Source organism: Coregonus clupeaformis, chromosome 26, assembly GCF_020615455.1.
Source record: "Coregonus clupeaformis isolate EN_2021a chromosome 26, ASM2061545v1, whole genome shotgun sequence".
NCBI lineage: Eukaryota > Metazoa > Chordata > Actinopteri > Salmoniformes > Salmonidae > Coregonus > Coregonus clupeaformis.
The window spans coordinates 36815015-36828379 of record NC_059217.1 but is presented as its reverse complement, the minus strand read 5'-3'; the positions used below and the strand labels follow the sequence as shown (position 1 = coordinate 36828379).

At 42.9% G+C, this 13365-nt stretch overlaps 1 protein-coding gene across 1 annotated transcript in view; it reads left to right on the top strand.

Annotated features, from left to right (window-relative positions):
• LOC121540701 (tyrosine-protein phosphatase non-receptor type 5) overlaps positions 1–12965 on the top strand; it is a 27878-nt gene extending 14913 nt beyond the window's left edge. The window contains exons 4-14 of the mRNA XM_041849738.2: positions 406–528; positions 1260–1352; positions 1871–2124; positions 8768–8960; positions 9565–9649; positions 9844–9923; positions 10037–10174; positions 10264–10374; positions 11136–11296; positions 11711–11824; positions 11979–12965. Coding sequence (XP_041705672.1) covers positions 406–528; positions 1260–1352; positions 1871–2124; positions 8768–8960; positions 9565–9649; positions 9844–9923; positions 10037–10174; positions 10264–10374; positions 11136–11296; positions 11711–11824; positions 11979–12072 — 1446 coding nt within the window. The 3' untranslated portion in view covers positions 12073–12965. The remainder of the gene's footprint in view (positions 1–405; positions 529–1259; positions 1353–1870; positions 2125–8767; positions 8961–9564; positions 9650–9843; positions 9924–10036; positions 10175–10263; positions 10375–11135; positions 11297–11710; positions 11825–11978) is intronic.
• Positions 12966–13365: the final 400 nt, after the last annotated feature.

Sequence of the window (13365 nt, the reverse complement as noted above, 5' to 3'; positions counted from 1 at the left end):
TCTGGATTTTTTTTTTCTCATTTTGTCTGTCATAGTTGACGTGTACCTATGATGAAAATTACAGGCCTCTCTCATCTTTTTAAGTGGGAGAACTTGCACAATTAGTGGCTGACTAAATACTTTTTTTCCCCACTGTATTTACTGGTTTTATCTACATTTATTTCAAATGACACTTTCCTACTGATGGTAAATGTCCTGTCTTTTTTGAAAACTGAATGAACAAGAAAATATTCTGGCCTTTTTGTTTGTAGGATACCGTCCAATTATTATTTATTCATGCTGGAAAAAGGGACAGGTGGGAAATTACCACAAAATGTATCCTCTCCTCTCCTTTTCTCTCCCCTCCTCCTCTCCTCTCCCCTTCTCCTCTTCTCCTCCTCTCCTCCCCTCCTCTCCTCCTCTCAGGGTTATTGGGTCTTCTTCATGGTGGATGGTAACGAGATGTTCCCAGCCTTCTACAAAGCCTTGCAGCTCTTAGACTTCTACCTGGGCCTCCTCCTATCATTCAACCCTGTATTTGGAGTGGACGTGAGTAACTGGACACGCCTGTACACTGAAATTGTAACACAACACAGGACTTTAAGGTGATGGCATACAGAGAAAAGTCTGATAGAGACTCAAGTTGTACTTTACATTGCTGCGATTTATTGCAAGCTCTGTTGCTTGACTTATTGCTCTGTGATATTTGTCTGGCTTGTGACACGCTGCTTATTGTGTTGATGTGATTTTTGTCTGGCTGATGCCATGTGACTGTTAGTCTGATACTGATGTCTGGCTGATGCCATGTGACTGTTTGTCTGATACTGATGTCTGGCTGATGCCATGTGACTGTTAGTCTGATACTGATGTCTGGCTGATGCCATGTGACTGTTAGTCTGATACTGATGTCTGGCTGATGCCATGTGACTGTTTGTCTGATACTGATGTCTGGCTGATGCCATGTGACTGTTTGTCTGATACTGATGTCTGGCTGATGCCATGTGACTGTTTGTCTGATACTGATGTCTGGCTGATGCCATGTGACTGTTTGTCTGATACTGATGTGTTGATGCTGCTGTTTTGTCTTGAAAAATAGATTTGATCACAATGAGACTAAGCTGGTTAAATAAAGGTTAAATAAAAATGTGTCCCACATCCTCTCTCTCTTTCTCTCTCTCTCTGTGTGTGTGTGCGTGCGTGTGTGTGTGCGCGTGTGTGTGTGCATGCGTGTGTGAATGTGCATGCGCGTGTGTGCGTGTGTGTGTGCGTGTGTTGAACAGTCTGTGTGCGTGTTGGTGGAGATGGAGAAGACCAAGAGCTACTGGGTCCTTCGGGCCACTGAAGGCATCGGCATGGCTGTCCTTATCTTCATGGTAGGTACCTCTCACACCCTGATGAACTCTGCACGGCTCTCACATGATCTGACCTCCCAATTAGAAGAATTTGACAAATTCTTTCCAAAATCTTTTCAATCTATCAGACGTCTTTTCAACCAAAAATACTTATTTTCAACGACTTTTGAAGTTTTATAATACCCACATGGCAGTCATAGACACTGAAATACATAGGCATGGCGTACATAAATTGTTTTAGAATAATTTAGAAGTAATAAGATGTCATAAGTAGGGGATCTCTTGTATCTCTCAGTCCTGGCGTGTGGGACAGAGAGGAGGTGGTTCTGCCTTTCACTTATCCTCGACAGGCAGGTAACCAGTCTCGGAAACGGGGACTTGTAGAGATATATTTCAAAATCCAGGCACAGCTGCTCTCTTCTCTCTTCAAGTGTTTGCAGTGCTTTTTCAACATATTTTGCTCATAGGACAAGGTCTACTGTGACCTAGAGACGGCACTTAACATTTCTGAAATGTGCATTTCGATGCTGTGTCTCCAGATCTACCGCATTGTGTGTAAATTGGGGTACGGTGAAGCATGGTGGTCCGCGACGGTGGTGACTGACCATGGGGACAGACGTCAGTCAGTGAGTCGCCAGCCTTCCTTCACCCTGTCAGAGTGGACAGACGCCCAGGAGGACCTGATGGACCTAGAAGCTGAACCCCAGACACCTGTCTTTGACCTGGGTCTGGACACCAGGACAGAGGGGGACATAACCACCCTCTCTGTTACACCTGTGGGCCTGCAGGAGAGGTCAGTGGGCAGATGGAGGTGGAGAGGTGGTCTACAGAGGGGGGGTCTCTGTGTGTGTGTGTGTGTGTGTGTGTGTGTGTGTGTGTGTGTGTGTGTGTGTGTTCATGCGTTTTTCTTGTGTGTGTTGTTCTGCCCCTGTGTGTGTGTGCACAATTACAGTACGTTCTTCTTGTATGTGTCTGTGTGTTCATTCTTCTTGTACACTGTAAACCCCAATGTGCTGTCATTACTCATAACTTTTGTGGAAACCTGTTGCACTTAATATATCTGAGTACAGTTACTTGAAGTGATTTTGTAGTCATTACTCAAACTGATTGTCACTGTGACCCTGTAGGGGGTCCAGATTTGAGTTGTGTCCGTTTGAACATTTTGAGTACCTCCCCCACTAAGCCACCCACCCCTCCAATATAATTTCCCAGTGTGCCTTGCCTTTTCGAGTGAATTGTACAGATGTAGGATCTTAATTTTATCACTCTTTTGTTGCTGAGGATTTTCCTTGTTGTAGTGTATTCGAGGTTTAAAAAGGCTTCTAAAGTTTGTAATTTCCACTTTAAAATGTCAGACTTGATTTGCCCTAAAGAAAAATGTATCAACCCCTTCAAAAAAATGTCCATTAATTATAATCCACATTTCCTCTTCTGCAGGATTATTTTCCTGCTGTAGCAAACTCAAATTAAGATCTTACATCAGTAGAGTTACCACCAATGACTATATTTGTTATATCCCTTTCATACTAAGACATTTTCCCCCCAACTTTACCATACCGCCAACTTTTTTCCGCCTTTTCTTTATATCTGAAAGGTATTGCCGGTATCAAAGCCGAAACTTATATTTCCGCCTAATGACCTAGTAATCATTTCGGTAAAGTTCTGCCTACGGCTTAGTATGAAACGTAGCGGCATTGGCACACACTATATATATGGCTCTCTCTTAAACTCTTGATGGTTGCTACACTCTTAGAAAAAAGGGTTCCAAAAGGGTTCTTTGCGGAGGGATAGGGTTCTACCAAGAACTGTTTTGATCAGAAGAACCCTTTTTGGAAGACAAGGATTCTTTGTAAGTCAAAGGTTTATACCTAGAACCTTTAACATCCTAATAACTGTTTTTGGAAGAAAGGGTTCTTTGATGATTATTTGGGAGGTAAGAAGGGTTCTATATAGAACCATATATAATATTTCCCAGCATGCTCTATTGCAGGGAGTTTTTCAGAATTGTTTGTTTTACTGTAATATCTGTGTTTTTGCATGTACATTGATTGGTTTATTCATTTTATACTAAACAAAGAGTTTTCTAAACTAATCCAATCTGTTGGATTTATAGCACCCGTTACTGAGATGGTTGTCCCAGTTTAGATGATAGGGGTAGTCTCAGTATTAGCTCTTCCCTACCGTGGCAGTCATTCACAATGCAGGTTGCCGGTGATTAACAATTCCACTTGTTGGATATCCAAACTCTGGCTGGATTCCAATAGGAATTATATATCACTTTGCAAGCCAGTATAATGTGACTTGCAGGCTTGATGTGGCCTGTAAACCAGGAGATTCCTAACACCACTGAGTTTTGGTATAACTAGGCCCTCAAATAATTACTGTTGGAATGATATACACTGAGTGTACAAAACATTAAGAACACCTTCCTAATATAATATTGACATCAATAAGGGATCATAGCTTTCACCTGGATTCACCTTCATAGAGGGTTCTAGGCAGAACCCTTCATAGAGGGTTGTCGCTAGAACCATATACAGGGGGTTCTTTGAAGAACCCTACATAACCCTCTGCAAAGGGTTCTACCCAGCACCGAAAAGGGTTCCCCTATGGGGACAAACCGAAGAACCCTGTATGGGTATACTTAGCATATTTTTTTCTAATAGTGTAGGCAGCCATTAACCATCCTCCTGGCAGTTCTAAACTTTGCGAGGCATGTCACTTCGCCCATGTCTTCGCTTAGCCCACCACATGAACTGTTTTCTTAACCACAACTGGATGGATCCATAAAGAATTACTGTTGGAATGAATATCACTGAATGACCAAAATATTGGACTAAAGTAGGGTAATGTAATTGAAGGCATGTATCAAATAGTTTCTTACTGAAACTCACCAAGTCATCCAATTGTTGTAATAAATTTGAAGCAATAGCCTACCCGCTTGTGGTCAACTAGATGATAATTTCAGCACCATTTTGATTGGGACAGTGCTATTGCGCTGATATGAGACAAGCGTGTGGTGGGGACTCCTCTTGAATAAAATCAATCAATGTCCGATTTTTGTTTTCACTGAATCTGCTTTGGATATTGGTTAGGCTACAGTCATGCTGGGGAAATGTTGGCTAAGTTAAGGTGAGGGCTGCTCATGATCATCTTGTCTAGTTGGCTCATTTATTACTACATGTTGCCAGCATGTTATATAGTTTAACAAGTGGATCATTTTTCTCTTCACTCACAGATGCTTAGTAGCCTGGGCCTACTCCCCACCAAAAGCCTGTGACTTCACTGACTTTACTGATTCACTGAATCCCTCTGTATAGGGTATTTGGTTAATTTGGTTTCTGGCTTGGCAAATAAGTGTAGGTGGTAAAGCTCATCTATTTGTTTGGTAATCTATCACTGATCAGAAACATTTAGCATGCAATAATGTAGCCTAAATCAAGTGTAGGCCTATTATTTTGCTTGATCGCATAAAGGCAACTCCAAAAGCCCACGGAGGTAGTGAACACGAGACTCACATATTGATGAAAATAGGATTGCTATTATTTTCTATCGGTATCATTACATTTTAGTCATTTAGCAGACACTCTTAACCAGAGCGACTTACAGTTAGTGAGTGCATACATTTTTCATACTGGCCCCCCGTGGGAATCGAACCCACCCACAACCCTGGCGTTGCAAGCGCCATGCTCTACAAACTGAGCTACACGGGGCCTCATGATGAAGACACTCTCAATGTAAGACCCTACGCCTGCTGCCCAACAAAGTGGCGTGAGGGTAGGAAAGAGATGAAATGTGGATCAAAATAGCAAGGGCTCTGCTTAACAATATCACCTTTGTTTTTTGGACAGCGGTTCCACAGGTGACTGACACCAGTTGTATGGGAAAATATTATTTGTATTTTATTTTGTTATATTCCATTATATTCTTACTATAAAATACAGTGGGGGAAAAAAGTATTTAGTCAGCCACCAATTGTGCAAGTTCTCCCACTTAAAAAGATGAGAGAGGCCTGTAATTTTCATCATAGGTACACGTCAACTATGACAGACAAATTGAGAAAAAGAAATCCAGAAAATCACATTGTAGGATTTTTTATGAATTTATTTGCAAATTATGGTGGAAAATAAGTATTTGGTCACCTACAAACAAGCAAGATTTCTGGCTCTCACAGACCTGTAACTTCTTCTTTAAGAGGCTCCTCTGTCCTCCACCTGTTTCCTGTATTAATGGCACCTGTTTGAACTTGTTATCAGTATAAAAGACACCTGTCCACAACCTCAAACAGTCACACTCCAAACTCCACTATGGCCAAGACCAAAGAGCTGTCAAAGGACACCAGAAACAAAATTGTAGACCTGCACCAGGCTGGGAAGACTGAATCTGCAATAGGTAAGCAGCTTGGTTTGATGAAATCAACTGTGGGAGCAATTATTAGGAAATGGAAGACATACAAGACCACTGATAATCTCCATCGATCTGGGGCTCCATGCAAGATCTCACCCCGTGGGGTCAAAATGATCACAAGAACGGTGAGCAAAAATCACAGAACCACACGGGGGGACCTAGTGAATGACCTGCAGAGAGCTGGGACCAAAGTAACAAAGCCTACCATCAGTAACACACTACGCCGCCAGGGACTCAAATCCTGCAGTGCCAGACGTGTCCCCCTGCTTAAGCCAGTACATGTCCAGGCCCGTCTGAAGTTTGCTAGAGTGCATTTGGATGATCCAGAAGAGGATTGGGAGAATGTCATATGGTCAGATGAAACCAAAATATAACTTTTTGGTAAAAACTCAACTCGTCGTGTTTGGAGGACAAAGAATGCTGAATTGCATCCAAAGAACACCATACCTACTGTGAAGCATGGGGGTGGAAACATCATGCTTTGGGGCTGTTTTTCTGCAAAGGGACCAGGACGACTGATCCGTGTAAAGGAAAGAATGAATGGGGCCATGTATCATGAGATTTTGAGTGAAAACCTCCTTCCATCAGCAAGGGCATTGAAGATGAAACGTGGCTGGGTCTTTCAGCATGACAATGATCCCAAACACACCGCCCGGGCAACGAAGGAGTGGCTTCGTAAGAAGCATTTCAAGGTCCTGGAGTGGCCTAGCCAGTCTCCAGATCTCAACCCCATAGAAAATCTTTGGAGGGAGTTGAAAGTCTGTGTTGCCCAGCGACAGCCCCAAAACATCACTGCTCTAGAGGAGATATGCATGGAGGAATGGGCCAAAATACCAGCAACAGTGTGTGAAAACCTTGTGAAGACTTACAGAAAACGTTTGACCTGTGTCATTGCCAACAAAGGGTATATAACAAAGTATTGAGAAACTTTTGTTATTGACCAAATACTTATTTTCCACCATAATTTGCAAATAAATTCATTAAAAATCCTACAAAAATCCTACAGTTGACGTGTCCCTATGATGAAAATTACAGGCCTCTCTCATCTTTTTAAGTGGGAGAACTTGCACAATTGGTGGCTAACTAAATACTTTTATCCCCCACTGTATATGTGTGTCGACTGTGATTGGGGTATGTCTTGTCTGTTTAATGAACAAAATAATGAACTATTGATTTCAAGGCATTTTTTTTACTCAAATACTTCTAGTAAGTTGTACTCAAAGTCAATAAAAAGTTATTATTACTTCAAATGTTTATGTGGTATTGTCTCAAAACTAAATGAGAAGTCACACCAACAACATTCTTGAAAGATATTATAAGAAATTATTTTTTTCCCAGCATGCCCTACTGCAAGTACATTTTGAATGTACATTGAGTGATTGATTGATTAAATGTTATGCTACAAAAATATGAGATTTTTCTAAACTAATCCAATCATTAAAAAAATGTTTTACTGAAATGGTTGTTCCAGTTTAAATGGCTTAGGTAGTTTCCTCCCACTGTTCTTAACTCTGGCAGTCATTATGAATGCTGGTTGTGGGTGAATACAAATGTCAACTGTTGGATAGCCTAACGCTGGCTAAATTCCAATTGGAATTACACATCACTTTGCGAGCCAGCGTAATGTGATTTACAGTTAGGTTGCAAAATTCTGGTCAATTTCCCAGGTTTTCCAGAAATACCGGTTGGAAGCTTCCAGTAAAAAGTTTTGGGAAAGTTTGTGGAATTTTGCAACCTTACTTGGAGGCCACTGTATAAGGCCTTATGATATACGTAATGGTTCAAGTATACTATTCACCTAGGAACTTGGTGAAGGACACAAGACAGAAAATAAATGAATTCAACAACCATGCCTCTGTCACTAACAAATACAGTCATGGGTGGTAACTTTACAATTCAATCGAAAAGGCAAGGCACACTGGGAAATTATTGGAGGCGTGGCTTAGTGGGGGCATTAAATTTAAGTATACCTTACAAAAATTTTTGCATTTGTTTTACTCATATGAAGGTAGTACTGCTTACTTCAGCTATTTAAGTTCCTTAATCGGTTTCCTCAAAATGTTGGAATAGCCAGAACTTATCCGGTTTTACAGTGTGGATGTAACATAATTAAACTCAAAATATGCTATTCTATACATTTAAAAATACACGTTATTAGTGTTATAATGATTCTTAGAACCTGGATGAACGAATTAATAATGGAGTATATTCAATGGATTTATTAAAATAGATGCCCACCCACATCTGCACACCACTACTACCACTCATCACCGGCATGCAGGCATGTGCATGAGAGGTATAAAAGGCAAGCATGTGGTAAAAATGGGCCTGTTTGTAAAGGGGTCATAAAAACATTTTTTTACAGGCAAAATACCGTAAATCATATGTGAAAGCAGTATTAGTGAAATCATTCATTCATTTTCCGGTCCTGTGGCCTTTACCTAGACGAATCTTAAAATGAATCTCTTTATGACATTACATATCTCATAAGGCCATATTTTACAGCCTAGCAAAATTCCATTAACTTTCCTGAAATTGCCAGGTTTCCTAAGAATCCTGGTTGAAGGATTTCCGGAAAACGTGGGAAATTTACTAGAAATGTGCATCTATATCTACAAGTTGCATGATGCTGAATTTGCATTCATAATGACAGACAGGGTTAGAAACTGGAACAACCATTTCAGTAACGGGTGCAAAAAATCTAACTAAATGATTGGATTCGTTTATCTTTGTTTATTTTTATTTTTGTGTAGCATAAAAATAATCAATGAATCACTCAATGTACATGCAAAAGCACAGATATTAAAAACAATTCCAAAATCTCAACGCTACAGTAAAGCATGCTGGGGAAAAAGTTAATTTGTTATCATAACTGACTTCTCATTTAGTTTTGAGTCAGTACCACATAAACATTGGAAGTAATAATGAGTTGACCTTACTAGAAGTATTTGAGTTAAAAATGCCTTGGGGATTACAGTGTATGTGTCAGTGCCGTCCTGTGTGTGTGTGGGTATGGGTGTGTGTGTTAGGAGGGGCTCCAACGTGTCCCTGACCCTGGACATGTGTTCTCCTGGCTGTACGGAGCCCTATGGCTATGGAGCCCAGCTCTCCCCCAGAGACCAGACTGCCAAGGAGTACCTGAGAGAGGGAACAAACACACTCAATCCTGCCCAGCTCCACACTCGCGCTATGGACGACCAAGCCCTACAGGCAGAGTTCTATGTGAGTAACACACAAACCCATTTAGGAGCACTCTACACCCAGAGGCTACTATAAACATTGGGTGAGATGCGGACACAGTGAAAGACATTAGCATACCCAGCTCCATAGAGGATGTATTACACCTTTAGGCTGAGATACACAATCACACACACACACACACACACACAATCACACACACACACTCTCTCTAAGACCCAGGTAGGTCTACACACTCACAATCACACACACACTCTCTCTCTAAGACCCAGGTAGGTCTACACAATCACAATCACAATCACACACACACTCTCTCTCTAAGACCCAGGTAGGTCTACACACACACTCTCTCTCTCTAAGACCCAGGTAGGTCTACACACTCACAATCACACACACACTCTCTCTCTAAGGTAGATGTACACACTCACTATTAGTGTAAACCAAGATTTCCTAAACTCGGTCCTGGGGCCCCACCTGGGTGCACCGACTTTGGGAATCCCTGGTCTAAACTGTGTGTGTAATACCCACAAACCACAAACAAAGACGAGCGCACACAATCATGCACCAGGGACAACATTTCCTGGACATACATCACTAAGCTACTGTACATCCATTGTTCTGTTGCCAGGAAACTCCCATGAACTTTGTGGACCCAAAGGAGTACAACTATCCAGGCCTGGTGAGGAAGAACCGCTATAAGACCATCCTACCCAGTGAGTGGAAACACTACAAACAGCCGCCATTTTGAATCTGTCACAAAAATGGGACGTAGAATAGAGGTTGTGTGAGACAGAGAGAGAGAGACACTGGACACACGCGCTCACAAATAAAAGCAGAGACACACAAACACACATATACACACACAGGCAGTTGTCTGGGTCTTGTGATGTGGTCCTGTGTTTTCCAGATACACACAGTAGAGTGATCCTACAGACAGCAGATAAAGATGAATTCCTCAGTACCTACATCAACGCTAACTACCTACAGGTAGGGGTGGGGGGGTTGATCACATCTCGCTTAGGGCCCCCAAAAGGCTAGGGCCTTGTGTACAGGTTTTCTCATCCATGGTCCTGTGAGAACTTCTGTGTTGCTGTCCACAGGGATACGGGGGTGAGGAGCGGGCGTACATCGCGACCCAGGGTCCTACAGTCAACACGGTGGGAGACTTCTGGAGGATGGCGTGGCAGGAACGCTGTCCTATCATCGTCATGATCACTAACCTAGAGGAGAAGAACGAGGTAGGGAGGGAGGGAGGGAGGAATGGAGAAAGAGATAGACTAGAGGTAAATGTCCAATGTGAACTCTGGCTATGTGTTGCCCCTTACAGAAATGTGTGGAGTACTGGCCTGAGGACTCTGTGATCCATGAGGGCATCCTGATCACAGTTGTCACGGTAACCCAGGAGGACGATTACAGCCTGAGGGTCTTCACTCTGAAGGTGAGACTAATACCACAGTATGCATCTATACACCAATGCCAAGAACACCAAGGACCCCACAGGAGGCTGGAATGGAGCAAATGGAATGGCATCAAACACCTGGAAACCATGTGTTTGATGTATTTGATACCATTCCACTCCAGTCATTACCACAAGCCCGTTCTCTCCAATTAAGATGCCACCAACCTCATGCCACCAACATTTTAGTAATTTAGCAGACGCTCTTATCCAGAGCGACTTACAGTTAGTGAGTGCATACATTATTTTATTTTTTTCATACTGGCCCCCCGTGGGAATCGAACCCACAACCCCTGGCGTTGCAAACGCCATGCTCTACCAACTGAGCTACATCCCTGCCGGCCATTCCCTCCCCTACCCTGGACGACGCTGAGCCAATTGTGTGCTCACGCACACACACACACACACAGGTGTCAGGAAATGGTTCCTCCACTGCGCCACTCGGGAGGTAGTGAAATTGACAAAATGCAGTTGAAGTTTTTTCATTGACCCTTTTGAATGATCACTTCTCATCCACTAAACAGAACCTCTCAGTGTAGACATACAGATAGGTAAGCTGCCACAAGGACATCTATTGGAAAATGATATGAAATCACACAATGAAAAACAGACCAAAAGTAACCCAGAGTTCCTCTCGCTCTGCAGTCATTGGTGTTGCAGCAACTAACTCCTGTAACAGTTTGGATGTACATGTTTCTGTGTGTGTGTGCGTGTGTGCGTGTGCGTTAATGTATGTGTGACAGTGTGATGGAGAGGAGCGCAGCCTCAGGCAGTACTGGTACACCTCCTGGCCTGACCAGAAGACACCGGACAAAGCCCCGCCCCTCCTGGAGCTGGTACAGGAAGTGGAGCAGGCCAGAGTGGAAGCTCCGCCCACCAGCGGCCCTGTCATCGTTCACTGCAGGTGGAGTTGGAAACACAGACATGATACCCACACATAGTACCGTCAATAGGGAGGATGTCTCAGTGGATTTTTTGGAAGATCTGTGCCCCTAGAGATAGAAGACAGCAGCATTGCAGCTCTGATAGCTTTCAGCCAGGTCAGAAATGCTCTAAAACTGTGGTTGGTCAGGTCTAATACATTAATGGTTCCTCCTCCTCCTCTTCATCATCATCATCATCCTCATCTTCTTCTTCTACTTCCTCCTCCTCGTCATCATCATCTTCATCATCTTCCTCCACCTCCTCCTCTTCATCATCATCTTCCTCATCTTCTTCTTCTACTTCCTCCTCCTCGTCATCATCATCTTCATCATCTTCCTCCACCTCCTCCTCTTTATCATCCTCCTCCTCTTCCTCTTCATCCTCCTTCTCCCAGTGCTGGGATTGGTCGAACAGGCTGTTTCATTGCCACCTCCATCCTGTGTAAACAGCTGAGGAGTGAGGGCGTGGTCGACATACTGAGGACTACCTGCCAGCTCCGCCTCGACAGGTCAGTCTACCGCCTGTCTTTCTTTACACCTGTCTGTCTTTGTCTCTTTCCTGACACCTGTGTGTGTGTGTGTGTGTGTGTGTGTGTGTGTGTGTGTGTGTGTGTGTGTGTGTGTGTGTGTGTGTGTGTGTGTGTGTGTGCGGGTGTGTGGCAGAGGCGGGATGATCCAGACGGGTGAGCAGTACCAGTTTGTGCACCATGTCCTCAGCCTGTACGAGAAGCAGCTGTCCCACACTGCAGAGGAGTAGAGCGCCACACCACTACTGTACCTCCATCTTAATGTCACCCTTTAACGCACAGACAACCACAACACACTGTCAGCCTCATCCAGCCCCCTTCCATTTCAGAGGCCCACATACAAAAGCCCAATCTTGACTTGAGAACCTTGCTTATAAGGCAAGATGGAATCTGCTGAGGTTGAATTTCCATTATGCTGCCAGAAATTATTTTAAATGAAACTACTGCAATGTATTAAAACAATTTTACTGAGTTGCTTTGCAGACGATGCTCTAAAAGTAGTGATGATGAAACTTTCTGTCACTTCTAACTCAAACATTTGTTTTCACACTTGCCAGAGGTCTATCCAGGATATCGTATCCGGTATGCCCTATCAAGTGCCAGTTAATTTGGGATTATTCAGATTTCTCCAGATCAGAAAAAGTTCAGCCTATATTAAAACAGTGATGTTAAACAATCTCACAGTGAGGGGTCACGTGTTCGTCTGAAACGTAAACATGCCAAACTATCCCCTATGAGCAATATACGTTAAAAAGACGTTGAAAAGACGTTGAAAATACATATTTTCAACATCTTGTGCTCACTGGGTCTCTTCATGTTAAAACAGTACAGCAGGCCTTTCAAACTCCTGGTGCAGTCAGGAGCCACCTCATCTTCAGGTTGCATGGTGCTATGTGTTCTTTACAATTGACTGAGCCATGTACCATAGAACTCTACGGAACCATAGAGGAATGTAACCATTCGGTAACTAGGCATTGTGTGCAGTCCCTACGGTATTACAGTATCATGTGTATGTGCAGTCAGTCCGTCATCATCATGACTTCCATGGTGTTTGCCGTCAGACACAGGCATTATGGCCTCATAGACTTTCACACAGAGGCATTACAGTGGGGGAAAAAAGTATTTAGTCAGCCACCAATTGTGCAAGTTCTCCCACTTAAAAAGATGAGAGAGGCCTGAAATTTTCATCATAGGTACACGTCAACTATGACAGACAAATTGAGGGAAAAAAATCCAGAAAATCACATTGTAGGATTTTTTATGAATTTATTTGCAAATTATGGTGGAAAATAAGTATTTGGTCACCTACAAACAAGCAAGATTTCTGGCTCTCACAGACCTGTAACTTCTTCTTTAAGAGGCTCCTCTGTCCTCCACTCGTTACCTGTATTAATGGCACCTGTTTGAACTTGTTATCAGTATAAAAGACACCTGTCCACAACCTCAAACAGTCACACTCCAAACTCCACTATGGCCAAGACCAAAGAGCTGTCAAAGGACACCAGAAACAAAATTGTAGACCT